We start from the raw sequence: 15,804 nt of genomic DNA on the forward strand, positions 1-15,804 counted from the left end.
TCTCCTGGAGAAGGGAATGGCTACACACTACAGTATTCTTGCCTGGAGAATTCCATGGACAGAGGAGCCTGGTGGGCTACAGTTCATGAGGTCATAAAGTGCCGGACATGACTGAGCAACTTTCACTACTATATCAGATATCACAGGCTTTTTTATGATTCTAATCAATGAACTGTTTTTGCAGTATCATTAGAACTTTTGATCACCATTCACCGTCTGATTCATTTAGTAATGCTTACTGAAATATACTGAGTGAGGACACTTTACTCTAGGGCATGCATTCTCAATGGTAGTAACATTGCCTCAACAGAGTTCAAATCGGTCTTTGAAGAGCAAACCACTTTGATAGTATGGTGGATCTGGGCCCCACGAAGATCGGCTGTACCCAACAATATTTTATTCCTTATTAATTACTTTCTCTTGTTAAATTTACTTTTAGCTTTTTTCGGGGGGGGGGGGCGCAGACAGTAATGATACCATGGTGAGAAGCACTGCTCTAGGGATAACAGATGAATGCTTGATGGAAGGAAGGAGTTCTTCACCAAGAGTGAGATGTGGAGTCTCTTTCTAGCTATGCTCCTAACTGATTGCATGGCCATCAAAAAGGTCACTTGAGCCTCTCTCAGACTGCCATCAGACCACGTCTGACACAGATGATGAATGACCACTGGCTCCCTCCAGTTTCAAGACTGCTGGTTTTATGGAGTCCAGCTAAGGGAGATCAGTTACCAAAGCATCAAAATTACTCTGTCAGAAAGGGTGTTTCTTTCTCAAGAGCAGATATAATTGTGGTTCTCAACAATATTTGTCCCACCTTAGTGGGACAGACCTACTTCCGTCAGCTATGGAAGCTCTCTCTAGTAGTGATTCTGAGGCAGGACAGGGAAGGATGTCTGACAATATACAAGTCCAGCACAGCAGAAGGGTGCTAGGGAACTAGAGCAAAAAGTCCCTCAGGAAGTTAATCTGCATGTAATTGAGAAAAGGCCTCCTGGGTGATTCTAATACCCGACTCAACTCTCCGTCCCATGTGAAATGACAATCCCTCCTTTAAGACAGTCTCTGTTTGTAGGCTAGTCACCTTAATTCTGTAAGTGAACAAAAATTCCCATTTATCCTGGTCAGCTCTCTTGAAGCTTAGCTCCAACTATAACTGGCCAAAAGAGCATAGATTAACTCAAGTGAGCCTACTGATACTGCCAGGCAAAATCTCAAATATATACACTATCATAATGACTTTTAACATGTAAAGTATTTATAACTTTAATTTTTTATCAGCTTTATCAAGATACAATTTTTAACAAAGTACACAGTGTATATAGTTCAGCACACAAAATGTATAGATACATATAATCAGCTGCCACCCCAGTCAAGATACAGAACATTCTGTCCTTGTGGAAGTTCTGCCATGCTCCACTGCAGTAGGTCCCTCATTTTCATCCCATACCCCCAGGCAACCATTTACCTGATTTCATTTACCACAGCTAAGTTTTCTCTGTTCTAGAACTTAGAAATGTGCGTATAAATGCTTTTCTCCATCATTGCATCTAAACATTTTAATAATTGTTTTTTTTAAGTTTGGTATTTACACTAAACTAAAACATACCCTTAGCATATGATTCAACAGTACTACTCTTGATATATACCTAAGAGAAATTAAATCTTCGGTCCACATAAATCCCTGATGCCACTCTGCATTGTAGCTTTATTGATAGTCCAAAACTGCATTCCAAATGTTCATCAATGGATGAATGAACAAACATGACATATCCATATAATGGAATACTATTCAGCATTTAAAAGGAACTAGTTAGTGTTACTTCAGCAGTATGGGTCTATCTCAAAATTATGTTGAGTAAAAGAATCCCGACATAAGTATATTAGCTTTGTATGTTATATAATATTCTTGAAAAAAGCAAAATTATAGTAACTGAAAGCAGGTTGTGTTGCCTTGGACCCAAAGTGGAGTGGAGAATTATTGCAAAGGAATACAAGGGAACTCCATGGGGTCATGAAAATGTCCTATATCTTGATGCGGGTGGTAGTTACACAGATGTATTAGTTTTCTAGGGTTGTCACAGATGTGGTGGTTTAAACACAGAAATGTGCTCTCTCACAGTCTGGCTGAAGCCCTGGATGGAGGCATTAGTGAGTAGGTGTGCTCTCTCACAGTTTCGGCTGAAGCCTGGGATGGAGGCTTTAGGGAGTAGGTGTGGAAGCCCAGGATGGAGGCATTAGGGAGTAGGTGTGGAAGCCCAGGATGGAGGCATTAGTGAGTAGGTGTGGAAGCCCGGGATGGAGGCATTAGTGAGTAGGTGTGCTCTCTCACAGTCTGGCTGAAGCCCAGGATGGAGGCATTAGTGAGTAGGTGTGCTCTCTCACAGTCCGGCTGAAGCCCGGGATGGAGGCATTAGTGAGTAGGTGTGCTCTCTCACAGTCTGGCTGAAGCCCAGGATGGAGGCATTAGTGAGTAGGTGAGCTCTCTCACAGTCCTGCTGAAGCCCAGGATGGAGGCATTGGTGAGTAGGTGTGCTCTCTCACAGTCTGGCTGAAGCCCAGGATGGAGGCATTAGCGAATAGGTGTGGAAGCCCAGGATGGAGGCATTAGTGAGTAGGTGTGCTCTCTCACAGTTTCGGCTGAAGCCTGGGATGGAGGCTTTAGGGAGTAGGTGTGGAAGCCCAGGATGGAGGCATTAGTGAGTAGGTGTGGAAGCCCGGGATGGAGGCATTAGTGAGTAGGTGTGCTCTCTCACAGTCCGGCTGAAGCCCAGGATGGAGGCATTAGTGAGTAGGTGTGGAAGCCCGGGATGGAGGCATTAGTGAGTAGGTGTGCTCTCTCACAGTCCGGCTGAAGCCCAGGATGGAGGCATTGGTGAGTAGGTGTGCTCTCTCACAGTCCGGCTGAAGCCCAGGATGGAGGCATTAGTGAGTAGGTGTGCTCTCTCACAGTTCTGGCGGAAGCCCAGGATGGAGGCATTGGTGAGTGGTGTGCTTTCTTATGAAGCCTCTGGCTTGGCTTGCAGGTTGCCGCCTCTTTCTTTGTCCTCACGCGCCCTTTCCTCTGTTTATGCGCAGCCTTGGTGTTTCTTTGTCTAGTTTCCTCCTATAAGGATACCAGATCAGGCTCACCCTAACCACCTAAATTAGAGCCACATTTTAACTTAATCATCTCGTTTAAGGCCCTGTCTCCAAATATAGTCACATCCTGAGATACTGGGGGTTAGGGTTCAACATAGGACTCTAAGGGACACAGGTCAGCCCATCACAAGTCTTATACACTTGTCAATATTTATGAACTATACACTTAAAGTATATTCATTTCATTATATGCAAATTGTATCTGTATATACTACTGGTGGGATTATACATCAGAAATAGCTTTCTGAAAAAAAATGCTTTCTGGAATTCAGTTTCACATTATCTTTCAGAAAATATTTTTAATATATACTATTTATCTAGAAATTCTACTTCTAGGAATTTATTCTAAGGACATAGAGTGTGTGCCATGTTTACTATTACATATGATGTATTAGAAAAAAATTTAATGACAATATCCATACATTGAAATACAGAACTGTTAAAATAATGTGAAAGAACTAAACATGGGAAAATGTTCATAATACACTACTAAATGAAAGGGGAAAGTTATCCAACATAATTTATGACCTGTGACCCCAAATGAGAAAAGATTCACAAATGCACACAACAGATGCACAGGTTTCCTGGCGTCTTTGGTCTGAGCAGTGGGATTGTAAGTGGCTGTTTTCTTTGTGCCTCTCGGTGTTTCCTGACGGTTCTTCAATGAACATGTTTCATGTATGTGTGTTCTTTTCTAAGTTGGGTGGTTCTGAAAGGAAATTTTCTCCCATATCACAAGTAAATTTTCCATTTCTTTATAATCACATCTTTTATTTTGTGACTGACATAACTGTGTGTCATAAAACACCATAAATGTATAGGAATGACTCAGGACCTTCTTGGCAGCTGTGCTAACTGGTCTGTGTGTAGCTAAACTAGAAACATCAGATGCTTTAAGGATCTGTAACAAGATATATCATGGGTACACAAGGCAAGGGTGATCAAACAAGAAAGCTCAGATAGGAAGCAGCTGAGTAAGGAAGAGTAAGGGGGAAAGGTTTTCCGAAGTGTTACAGTATTAGGCAGGAAAATTACTATTGATGAGGATTTGTTGCAGCTTCCTTATCACCTGCTCTATTTTTAATCCTCTTAGTATGTTTGTGCTACTGAAAGGAGCCACTAAGGAGCAGTCTTTTAAGATTGGGCAAGAAATTGCTGAAGCTGTAACTGCTACCAACCCTAAACCAGTGAAATTGAAGTTTGAAAAGGTAAGAGAAACGTAATACTAAAAATCACTTAGAAAATTCGCATATCTTGTAGAGATTTCTGATTTCTTCATACATTTTCAGGGTATACAGGTCTGTGAAAGTGTTAAAGTATTTTTCCATTAGTTTGGTATAGTTTTCACAAAAAATTTTTTAGTAATATCTGATATAAAGAAATGAAAAGATTGTTCCACTTAACTATCGATGTGCAGCCCCAAACTTCATGGTATAAAACAAGCACCATTTTATTACGCTCCCAGATTTTATGGGCCAGGAATTCAAAAAGGGTACAGCTGGATGGCATGTCTCTGCTCCACAATGTCTGGGTCCTCAGCTGACAGTTCAGGACTGATCCCCTGAAGCTTGCTCACTGCTCACTCCCACATCTGGGGGTTGATGCTGGCTGCTGTTTGGGACACCAGCTGGAACACCTACACGTGGCCTTTCCCTGAGGTTACTTGCTCTTCCTCACAGCATGATAGCTGAGATCTAGAAACGTACATCCCAAGGAGAACCAGATAAAAGGTGTTTTGCTTTTTATGATCTAGTCTCAGAATCATACAGATCACAGCCTATCTAGATATGAAAGGGAACATAAGCCCCCATCTCTTAGTGGGAAGAATGTCAGAGTCACACTGTAAGAAGGCTGTCTGAGAGGAGTGTTTCTTTGGAGAATGCAGTTTGCCACAAGGACCTTCTACTGTTTTCACTTTACCTTAGATACGAAATGTGCATTTAGTTCTTTCTGTATTAAAGGTACTGACCTAGGAGCCATGTGGAATGCAAAAACACAGTCCTGCCCTCTAAGAGCCAGTAGTCTAAAAGGAAAGATTAGAAATGTATGTAAATGGTCTTTTATTGTAAATTTAGGGAGCAGTCTCTCTGAGCACTATAAGAGTGCAAAGAAAAGGAGGTGTTGTGTCCCTCTACGCTAGGTGGGAAGACTCCTTGTAGAAGGTAAATGCTGCAGCGTGTCTCAGAAAATGGTTGGAATTTCAGCCATGCAGCCGGGGCACTGCAGTCCTGCACAGAAGAAAATGGCAAATGAAAGGATATGGAGTTGGAAATGCACAATATGGGAATACAGAGTAGCAGAAGTCTGGGAGAATAAAGTTGAAACCAGTGTCTTGAATGCCAAGCTAAAGTGTTTAAACTTTATTCAGTAAAGTTTATCAAACGAAAGCATGGCAGAGCCTCTCAGGGAGGATTGGCCTCACAGTGGTTTGGAGATGGATGTGGAAGAGAAGAATCTCAAGACAGGATGCCTCTTACAACCTATATATACTAAAGTAGGGGGATGAACTAGTGAAAATAAACAACTCAAGAGATACTGAGAAAGAAGGATGGGCAGGAATTTAAAAAGTTTTTTTAGGAGAGCAGGTGTGGAAAAGAGAAAAGAGGGAGATGAGAACCAAAGATGACTCCCAAATGTTTATTACGCACCTGCTCTGAAGCAAGAATTGTGCTGGGAGAGATTGAGAGAGGACTTGGTAGCTGCCCTGAAGAGTGAGCATTCTAATTGGGGTGAGAGGGGGAAGAAAAATTAAAAAGTGATGACGAGTGCTATTCTGGGAGAATGTGATGCTGTGGACATTCAGCCTGTGTAGCAAAGTGAAGAGCATGGTGTCCTTAGAAACCAACAGTGGACATGAGATTTTACCTGAAATAGATTACAGGCCTAAACATAAACTGTACAACTTCTCACAGAAAACAAACCATCTGTTAGGAATTGAGATGCATATGTTCATGAATATTGGTCTGGAGTGTTTTTTGGTTTTGTTTTCTGCTTGTATTGTCTTTGCTTTGGGGACAGGGTAAAAAAAAAAGCTGACCTCATGAGTTAGAAGTATTTCCTCTTCTGCCTTCTGAAAGAAGTGCATAAGATTGGTGCAGTTTTTTCTTAAATGGTTGATAAAATTCATCAGTGAAGCAGTCTGGTCCAGAAATTTTATGGGGGGGGGAGGATTTTCAATTATAATTTAAATATCTTTAATAATTCAGGTTCTCTTCTCATGTCAGTTTTAAAATTTGTGATTATCAATGAGTTTGTCCATTTCTCTGAAGTTACCAAATTTATTGGCATGAATTATTTATACTTCCTTAAAGTGATTTTGTTATCTGTAAACTCTAGTAATATCCCACCTTTTACTTTTGATATTGATAATTTACGTTTTTCTCTTTTTCTCCCTTGATCATTCTAGCTAGAGGTTTAACCATTTATAGAACTTTCTGAAGAACCATTTCATTAACATCCACTCTATTATTTCCTTCCTTTGGGATTAGTTTGCTTCTCTTTTCCTGTCTTGTTAATTTACAAACGTGAATCACTAATTTTAAACAAAATTTTAATATAAGTACTTTAAATATGTAAATTTCTCTCAAAGCACCAGTTTAGCTTCAGATATCTTGTGCTTTTATTATTTTATTATCTTGTGGTGCTCAGTCATGATTCTTTGCGACCTCATGGACTAGCCCACCAGACTCCTCTGTCCATGGGGTTCTCCAGGCAAGAATAGTGGAGTGGGTTGCTTTTTCCTCTTCCAGGGGATCTTCCTGACTTAGGGATCGAATCTGAGTAGACACCAGGGAAGCAGCAGCTACCTGGGAATCTTGTGCTTCAATGATAACAATCTACAGGTTATTTAGAAGTGTGCTGTTTAAGTTCCAAATAGTTAATATTTTCAGATATCTTTTTGTTACTAATTTTAATTCCATGTGGTGAAAGAACATAGTCTGTATAATTTCAGTGCTTTTAAATTTGTTAAAGTTCATTGTTTGGGCTAGCATATGGTCTTTCTCTTTTTTTTGGACTCTGCTGGGCGTTTGTTGTGACCATGCGGGCTTTCTGTTTGCGGCCAGCTGGGGCTCCTCTCTAGCTGCAGTGCACAGCTTCCCATTTTGTTGGCTTCTCGTGCTGTGGGCACAGGCTTTAGTGGTTGCTGCACGTGGGCTCCTGAGCGAAGGGTCTGGAGTTGTGGCACGTGGGATCTTCTTGAACCAGAGATGGAACTAATGTCTGCTGCATTGCAAGGTGGATTCTTAACCACTGAACCACCTAGGAAGCCCAGCATGTTCCCATGTGACCTTGAAAATCCCTGTGTATTCTGAAATTTTGCTGACTTTGTCAGTTTCTAGGAGAGAGGGCCAAAGTATCAAATAGAATCACAGATCTGCCTGTTTCTTGCTTTTTGTTCTGCCAGTTTATATTTCATTAATTTTGAAGTTTCTTATTAGCTATATATACATTTATGGTTCTTTATCTCCTTGATAAACTGATATTTTTATCTTTGATAATATCCCTTGTCTGGAAATCTACTTTTTCTGATATTATATAGCCACTCCAGCTTTGTTTTGATTAGTATTACAAGTGTATCTTTTTTTCTAACTTTTTTATTCTTTTTTATTTAAAATAGATTTCTAGTAGAAAGCATATTGTTGCATATCTTTGATGGGATCTAATCTGATCATTCCTGCCTTTTATAAGTCACATTTTCTTTTCATATTTTCTAACACCATTTTTACACTTTTTACACCACCTACATTTAATGTGATTACTGATACAGCTTGGGGCAGAAGAAAGGACCAGTTTGGTAATGTAAAAAGGGGTGGAGACACACACCCATTCATCCAGGAATTCACTTCAAGGAATTTATCCTTTGGATTAATCCAAGCAAGGTTGTTCATGGGAACACTACTTGTAATTCCAAAAGATTGAAAACATCCTAAATGATGCAGAGTAGGTAACAGGTTACAAAACTTATTATACCCTCATAAAATGGACTGCTATGCAGATGCAAAACAAAATGAACTTTCTGTTGAGAATGGAATTCTCTCCAAGATAATTACCAAATGAAGCAAGCAAAGTACAGAGTTAGGTGGAAGGTAAGCTACCCTATGTATATAAGTACATTTACTTAGAGAAGAACATACAGGAAATCAGTAACAGAGGATGCCTCTATGGAGGAGACAGTAGACTCTTTATTGTATATTCTCTTGTAACTTTTTAATTTGTACCATATGTAGGTGTTACTGAAATTTTTTAATTATTTAAAGAGGTATGATTGACTCTGAAAGAGCAGTGTCAGCTGAGGAAGGAGCAGAATTGGTAGTGCAAGTAAAGGCAACTCATTTTGTTCGCTCTGTCCTCCAAGTGTTATTCATGAATTTGTTGAGCCCTAAGCCGTATTTACTTTGCCAACAAAGGTCCGTCTAGTCAAGGCTATGGTTTTTCCAGTGGTCATGTATAGATGTGAGAGTTGGACTGTGAAGAAAGCTGAGCGCCGAAGAATTGATGCTTTTGAACTGAAGTGTTGAAGAAGACTCTTGAGAGTCCCTTGGACTGCAAGGAGGTCCAACCAGTCCATTCTAAAGGAGATCAGCCCTGGGTGTTCTTTGCTCATGCAGAGAGTTGAGTCATTGGAAAAGACTCTGATGCTGGGAGGGATTGGGGGCAGGAGGAGAAGGGGACGACAGAGGATGAGATGGCTGGATGGCATCACTGACTCGATGGATATGAGTCTGAGTGAACTCCGGGAGATGGTGATGGACAGGGAGGCCTGGCATGCTGCGATTCATGGGGTCGCAAAGAGTCCGACACGACTGAGCAACTGAACTGAACTGAAGCCATATTTAGAGTTTTCTTAAAATTGACGTCTGGTTAAAGAGAGAGAAAGGCATATAAAAATAAGATGTTTGTGGTTGGGGGAAAAGTGCTTATTGAGAGACATTTTATTAATTTCATCGCAGGTATATTTGCCCTGTGTCTTACAAACAAAAAAGAGGTATGTGGGTTACATGTATGAAACACTGGATCAAAAGGACCCAGTATTTGATGCAAAAGGAATAGAAACAGTGAGAAGAGATTCCTGCCCTGCTGTTTCTAAGGTAAGTTTTATCTGTCTTGTTTTCATCTTTTAGAAATAAGTGGCAAAGAAAGTGGGTAAACATCCTTAAGCAAATAACTGTATGGATTATATGACTATGTTTAACTAAAAGAGAAACTGTATGATTTTTTGAGTTTCATTTCTAATGAAAGCAGCTTATTTAAGTCCTTAGTTTCTGACCTCTCCCACACCTTACCTTTCACACAGTTGCTAAAAAGCAACACTTGATAAAAATTTCCTGCCTAATCATCTAGAGTTGATATGATATTTTATCATATGGCAACACCCAAAAGCTGTGAAGCAGGATAAAGAAGAGAAGGTGAACAGAGAAATTTCATAAGTAAAATAATCCATCTTAGATTAACTGAAATTCTGTTTACTTGAGTTACCAAATACAAGTTAGGAAGATTTCTGAACACTGGTACTATAAATTACCTAAATTTCTCAACCACAGTAATTTTAGTCATAGTATTTTTTATTTCTTTTCTTCTTTATTCAGGCCCATATTTGTTCTGTAACAAACCAAAAATAATTACTGTCAATCTCTCATACTTTTAATGCTGTCATAAAACTCAGTGTGTATAGAGTAGGAAATGGCAGCCCACTCCAGTGTTCCTGCCTGGAAAATTCCATGGACAGAGGAGCCTGGTGGGCTACAGTCCATGGGGTCTCATGAGTCATACATGACTAACAAAAGAGAGAATGAGAAAGAAAAGAAAAAATCATCTAACAGTCACAGACTTGGTTCTGAAGGACAACTGTTATGATTTCTGGAGAAGATCAGATTTTTTAGTACTCATGTATAGGTTTTTTTCCTTTCTTGTAGTATTAAAGGTCAAAGTTGAAAGAGTATTCTGTATATCTATGAAAATCAAAGTGCATACCAAATATCCGATATTTGATCCCACAGGGATTGAGTTATCAGTACTTGCCCAGCCTTGTGAAAAGTGCGTGGTGCACCAGGTCCCTGGGGGCACATTTAGTCTCATAGAAAAGAGCAGCCTTTCAGGATCAGGAACTGTGGTTTCATGGTAGAGAAGTTTTATAACGGACATCAAAAATATTTTGGAAAACAAATTATGTTCAAAATTTTAAAATAAATGAGAAATGTATGCCTTAAAAAAACATGAAACCAAAGTCTCAACTCCTTGCAGACTGCTGATTAGAACCTTCAAGGATTTTCAGAACATAAATCTTTGTGTGCTGTTTATACAAACAAATTAATTCAACAATGTGCAGTAAAGGTTTTCTCAAAGGAAAAAAAACTCTGTAGAGTGCTATTCCGTTTATGAGAGCATTAAAAGTAGAAGAGAGTGACAGTAATCAACCTATATGTCATATATGTAACATTATATAAATTTGAGATATATTTCATACTAGCTTCTGGAAAGATACTATCCAGTGCATTCTTTCTCTGAGGGAAGAATGGTACCCTAGCTAAGTTAGCAAACTTGTGTAAAATACGTATGGATTCCAGTACTCAAAATAAGATACAGAGCTTTCCCACCTGGAACTAATTTAAATTCATTCCACTGTATGTCAGTCATTTTCCAATAGAAATACTGCAGCACAGAAAATTCTGTCGCAGTTTCTGTTTTACTGACATTATAAAAAGGCAAAAGACTGGCTTTTCTTTCACTGCTTGGTGATGTTTAAACTTCTTTCTGTCCACCTGAATCCAACCCTTTCTATAACAGAGTAAATAAAAAATAATACATGAAAATCATGTCTGGCTTCTGTGCCTAGAGTGCTCTTGGTTATATGAGACAGATGTTTCATGCTGCTCATCACACATAGCAGACACTTCATCTGCATGGCATTCCAGTATGATTTTCCTCAAGCTAACTCTCCAAATAATTTCCAGTTTCAGTAGTTTTTTATTATCCAGTCATTGTAAATAGCAGATTATTTAGGTAGATCAGGAAGTTTTCTGGTAGTTATGTAAGTGGAAGTGTAACAGCAGTGATGAAATATATTAGAGGATATTTTACCTTTACGAGCATATCCATTTTCTTTTTAAGATACTTGAGCGTTCTCTGAAGCTGCTATTTGAAACAAGAGATATAAGTTTAATTAAACAGTATGTTCAACGACAATGTATGAAGCTTCTGGAAGGAAAGGCCAGCATACAAGATTTCATCTTTGCCAAGGAATACAGAGGAAGTGCCTCTTATAAACCCGGTGCCTGTGTGCCAGCCCTGGAACTTACAAGGTAATGATGCGCACAGCAGCACAGCCCTCAGTACCGAGGAGTGTGGTCCTGCGATTCTGAATGGTTTGGAGTAGGTGAAAAGACCTAGTCCACAGGCACAGATACCCAGTTGTCTGTTCTCCTGCCCACATGAAGCCTTTTTAACAGGAGTGGGTGACCCCAAGTGCTGCAAGCTCTGAAGGGGAAAAAAGAGCTCCTCTTCTGGCCTTCCCTGCAAAAACTAGATTCAGTGAAACTGTAATCTGTTACAGAGCTGGAAGGGATTGTTTTTCCGATATTGGAATCATGCTGCTGCTAAGTCGCTTCAGTCGTGTCCACCTCTGTGCAACCCCACAGACGGCAGCCCACCAGGCTCCGCCATCCCTGGGATTCTCCAGGCAGGAACACTGGAGTGGGCTGCCATTTCCTTCTCCATCGGAATCATAGGTAGTCCTTAATATTGATCCTGCTACAGCAGTAAGGTGGTGTCATTCTAGAAGGAGATCAGCTGATCAGCTAAATTTTCTCTTATCTTTTAGATTTATGATAGTTAATTTAAGCTAGTTGGTATCTGCCAACTCATACTGTTCTCCAGGTAACAGTAATTTACAGGGTAAGTTTTATTAAACTCTTAGAGCATATCCATTTGGTGCTAAGTGAAGTGTATATGGCTGTCAGAGTTAAAACTACCTTGAAGGTTCCCCTTGTCAATTTCTCATGGCTTCATTACTGTTTAATTCTCATTTCATTTTCTGGAGAGATGCCTTCCATGACAGTCTTTGAATGACTGTTTTACTTGGATTTAAATAGGAAAATGCTTACTTATGATCGGCGCTCTGAGCCTCGAGTTGGGGAGCGAGTACCATATGTCATCATTTATGGAGCCCCTGGAGTACCACTTATCCAACTAGTAAGGCGCCCAGTGGAAGTCCTGCAGGACCCAACTGTGAGACTGAATGCCACTTACTATATCACCAAGCAAATCCTTCCACCCCTTGCAAGAATCTTCTCTCTTATTGGTATTGATGTCTTCAGCTGGTATCATGAATTACCACGGGTAAGCCTACTAAACGCACCTGTGCTATGACTCCACAGAGAATTCACTTAACGTTTTCAGGAGAACTAAAGATTTCATTTACATGCTATCAAAGCAGAGCAAATCCTTTACTATCCTAAACCAACAAACATGCTCTACTTTTCTGGTTTCATCTTTTACAAACACCTTCCCAGCTTCTGTCAGATTAGCCAAATTATAGAAGATTAAAGTAAATCCCACAACTACTTCAGTGGTAAACACATAACTATAAAATATCACAAACAGCAAATAAAAATGAAAGAGCAGAAATTCCTTCAAAATGGGTATTTAAGAAATATATAAGCTCTAGTAGCTAGACATAGTTCTGTAGAGACCAGAGTAAAGAATATTAAAGTATCATTTTACTAAAATAAAACATGCAATGTGAAATCTTAGCAAAGGGAGTTTTGCCTGAACTCCTTTTTTCTTAGTTTATCCCCATCTGAGGGAACAGTTGTGGTTCTGTAACAATCAGGGATACATTACTCTAGGAAAGTAGCGGTTGTTATCTGATGTTTACAATTAGGTCTGCTCAGTCATTTGCTCAGACTGTGAAAGCCTGAGAGTATTCAGGAAAATTGGTATGTTAATACTTACATTGTTTTTACTTTCTCAGTACGCACTTAGGGCCTCAAGGAAAAGAGTCAGCTGGGAAACTGAGGGTGAAGCTGTGTTTCAGACAGTCTGTGCTGGCCAGCATCTGTAACGCTGGGCCCTGGCTCTGCACCACAAAGCTATTAGTGTTTTTCATTACATCAGCAGCAGGAGTGTTCAACCAGTGGCATTTATAAAAGGCTAACCTAATAACTTTGGTGCAGAGTGACTTGTAAGACACCAGGGGAATGCGGCAAGGGTATGATAGTAAGAGGGTAATGTTATTTCAGTGTGAAAAGAGTATCAGAAGACAGATCTCGGAAACCATTATCAACTTCAAAGAAGGAAGCTTAGGTGACATGTATCTAATTTCATTTGAAATGCTCCAGGTTTCCTTTTGCTTGAATTTTGCACCTTAATGCCTAACAGGTTACTTTTTTACCTTGCTTCCATGGCTAAAACTGTGCAGTCTTAAACAGTATCCACTCTCAACCTGGATTTTCTCCTTTGTTCTCCCTGATCTCCTTTGCCCCTATAATTTCATACATCTACAGATTACATCCAAAAAAACCGAGGGACAAGAAACTCTTTTTGTTTTTCATTGAGGTATAATTGACATACTGTCTGATACTAGTTTCAAGTATACAGTGTAGTGATTTGACAGTGAGATGATCACCATGATAAAATCCAGTTATCATCCGTTACCATTTAAAGTTACTGCAATATTATTTACTTCATTTCCTAATCTATATAATATATCCTGATGACTTATTCTGAGACCATTTTCCTCCCCAAAAAAGGAAAACAAAACAATATATCTGATGATATTAAGCTATAAAGGAAGGACTTTGTTTTTTTCTAATGCCCCGTATCTAGAACAGTGCCTGATACATAGTAGCTATTCAGTATTTGTTGAACACAGGAAATAATGCCTTAGTGATCCTGTAATTAGCATGAGAAGAGCCACTCTGCTATAAAGCTGGCTTAGACTTATTTCTGAATTGATGTTTATATAGATCCAGAAGGCCACCAGCTCCTCTCGAAGTGAACTTGAAGGGCGGAAAGGCACTATTGCACAATATTTCACTACCTTACACTGTCCTGTGTGTGATGACCTGACTCAGCACGGCATCTGCAGTAAATGTCGCAGCCAGCCTCAGCATGTGGCAGTCATCCTCAACCAAGAAATTCGAGAGTTGGAACGTCAACAGGAGCGACTTGTAAAGGTACAGCCTTGTTCAACAGACCCAGAACCCCAAGCAGTCTGAGACTTCAGGGAAATGTAGTCAACTCCTGAGGGAGGTGTAGTGTGAGTTGTGAGAGTGGAGTAAGGATTCTAAGTTAATCAACTTTTAAAATCCTGAAAACAGCATAATTGAACTACTAAAAACTAAGTATGTTTATTAGAACCATAGAACTATACTGTCCAGCCATCCAGTTTCTTTTATAGCAGTATTTCTAAAAAAAGAAAATACTAATTGCTTTGTCTCCCATATCTACTTACCATTCTCATAGAAATCTTGTTTTCTTAGAGAATTGCTAGTCAACTTGGAACATTTGCAGTTCTTAATGACTGATTGTATCTCCTTATACCATCATGTTTCAAGTTACATTTTTAGCTTTCAGGCAAGAATAACAGTCTTGTGGTAGAGTTTGTTTTGTCTTTAGATGAGCAACATATAGGTTATTGAAATGTTTTAAAGCCGACCAGATAGTTGAGAGGCAGTGTGATTTAGTGGAAAATGAATCCACCTGATAGTAAGGACATCAGGGTTTCAGTCTGGACTCCATAGTATTGGCCGTGTCCCTGGCCCCAGATTTCTCAGAATGCAGACTGATGCTCTTTCGTAAGTCCCTACTAGCTCTTCTGTTGTGAACTCTCCTATACAGTCGCTCCTAGCAGCTCATCTGCTCTAAAGTAATCCAGCCACTAGTATGTAAAGGCCAGGCTCTGCACCATGCCCCTTCAAGGTAAAGAGGCTTTTGAAGCAAGTTGGAGTATCCATAGCCTCCTAGGAAGACACTCCTAGCTGCCACGCAAGGCAATAGGACAGAAGCCATCTCTGGGGAGACTAGGCTGTTCAGAACTTGTATGCTTATAGAAGGATAGTTACGGACTGTTAGAGACTGTTTCCTCTGCAACATCCTAGCCGCTGTTCCGCATTGGCAGAAAACTCTTTAAGTTATATAGTGTATATAGCTCGTCATTCAGAATGCAGTAAGTGAATTTTATTAAGGATGGTAGCATCTGAAAGGTATGATTTTATTGATGCAACCATAGAAACCTAGCTTATTGAAATTATAAATTGACTTTTCCCTCCCCCCATCCATCTACTAATTAGTTCTTAAATAAGAACTTTTCTGCTTCCCTTCTGTTATCATCCTATAGTCCAACCACCATTATTTCTCCCTAAACTCCTGCAGCAGCCTCACACTGATCCCCCCGCCATCCTGTCCATTCTCAGCACTGTGGCTCGAGCATCCTCACCAGAGAGCAGGTGAGGACAGAGTCAGCTGTCCCTAGCTAGAGTCTAGCCCTTGGTGGTGGTCGTACATATGTATTAAATGAGGAAACAGCTTCCTGCTGAACGCAGTTAAAGCAGCAGTAAGTCACTGGAGTGATTACCAACCAATTTTTAGCCCATTTGTCCCAGTTTTTGTACCACCACAAAAGTGGTGGTTGTAGTTAGTACAGCCACTAGTCACCGGGTGTCCCTA

The 15,804-nt window shown here is 39.9% G+C and overlaps 1 protein-coding gene across 4 annotated transcripts in view; it reads left to right on the forward strand.

Annotated features, from left to right (window-relative positions):
* REV3L (REV3 like, DNA directed polymerase zeta catalytic subunit) overlaps positions 1-15,804 on the forward strand; it is a 175,300-nt gene that overhangs the window by 156,027 nt on the left and 3,469 nt on the right. For all 4 annotated transcript variants that reach the window (XM_018053062.1, XM_018053060.1, XM_018053061.1 and 1 more), the window contains 5 exons: positions 4,232-4,346; positions 9,090-9,227; positions 11,248-11,438; positions 12,228-12,474; positions 14,103-14,312. In XM_018053062.1, the coding sequence (XP_017908551.1) occupies positions 4,232-4,346; positions 9,090-9,227; positions 11,248-11,438; positions 12,228-12,474; positions 14,103-14,312 (901 nt within the window). The remainder of the gene's footprint in view (positions 1-4,231; positions 4,347-9,089; positions 9,228-11,247; positions 11,439-12,227; positions 12,475-14,102; positions 14,313-15,804) is intronic.

The sequence above is a fragment of the Capra hircus genome, chromosome 9 (assembly GCF_001704415.2).
Source record: "Capra hircus breed San Clemente chromosome 9, ASM170441v1, whole genome shotgun sequence".
Classification (NCBI taxonomy): domain Eukaryota; kingdom Metazoa; phylum Chordata; class Mammalia; order Artiodactyla; family Bovidae; genus Capra; species Capra hircus.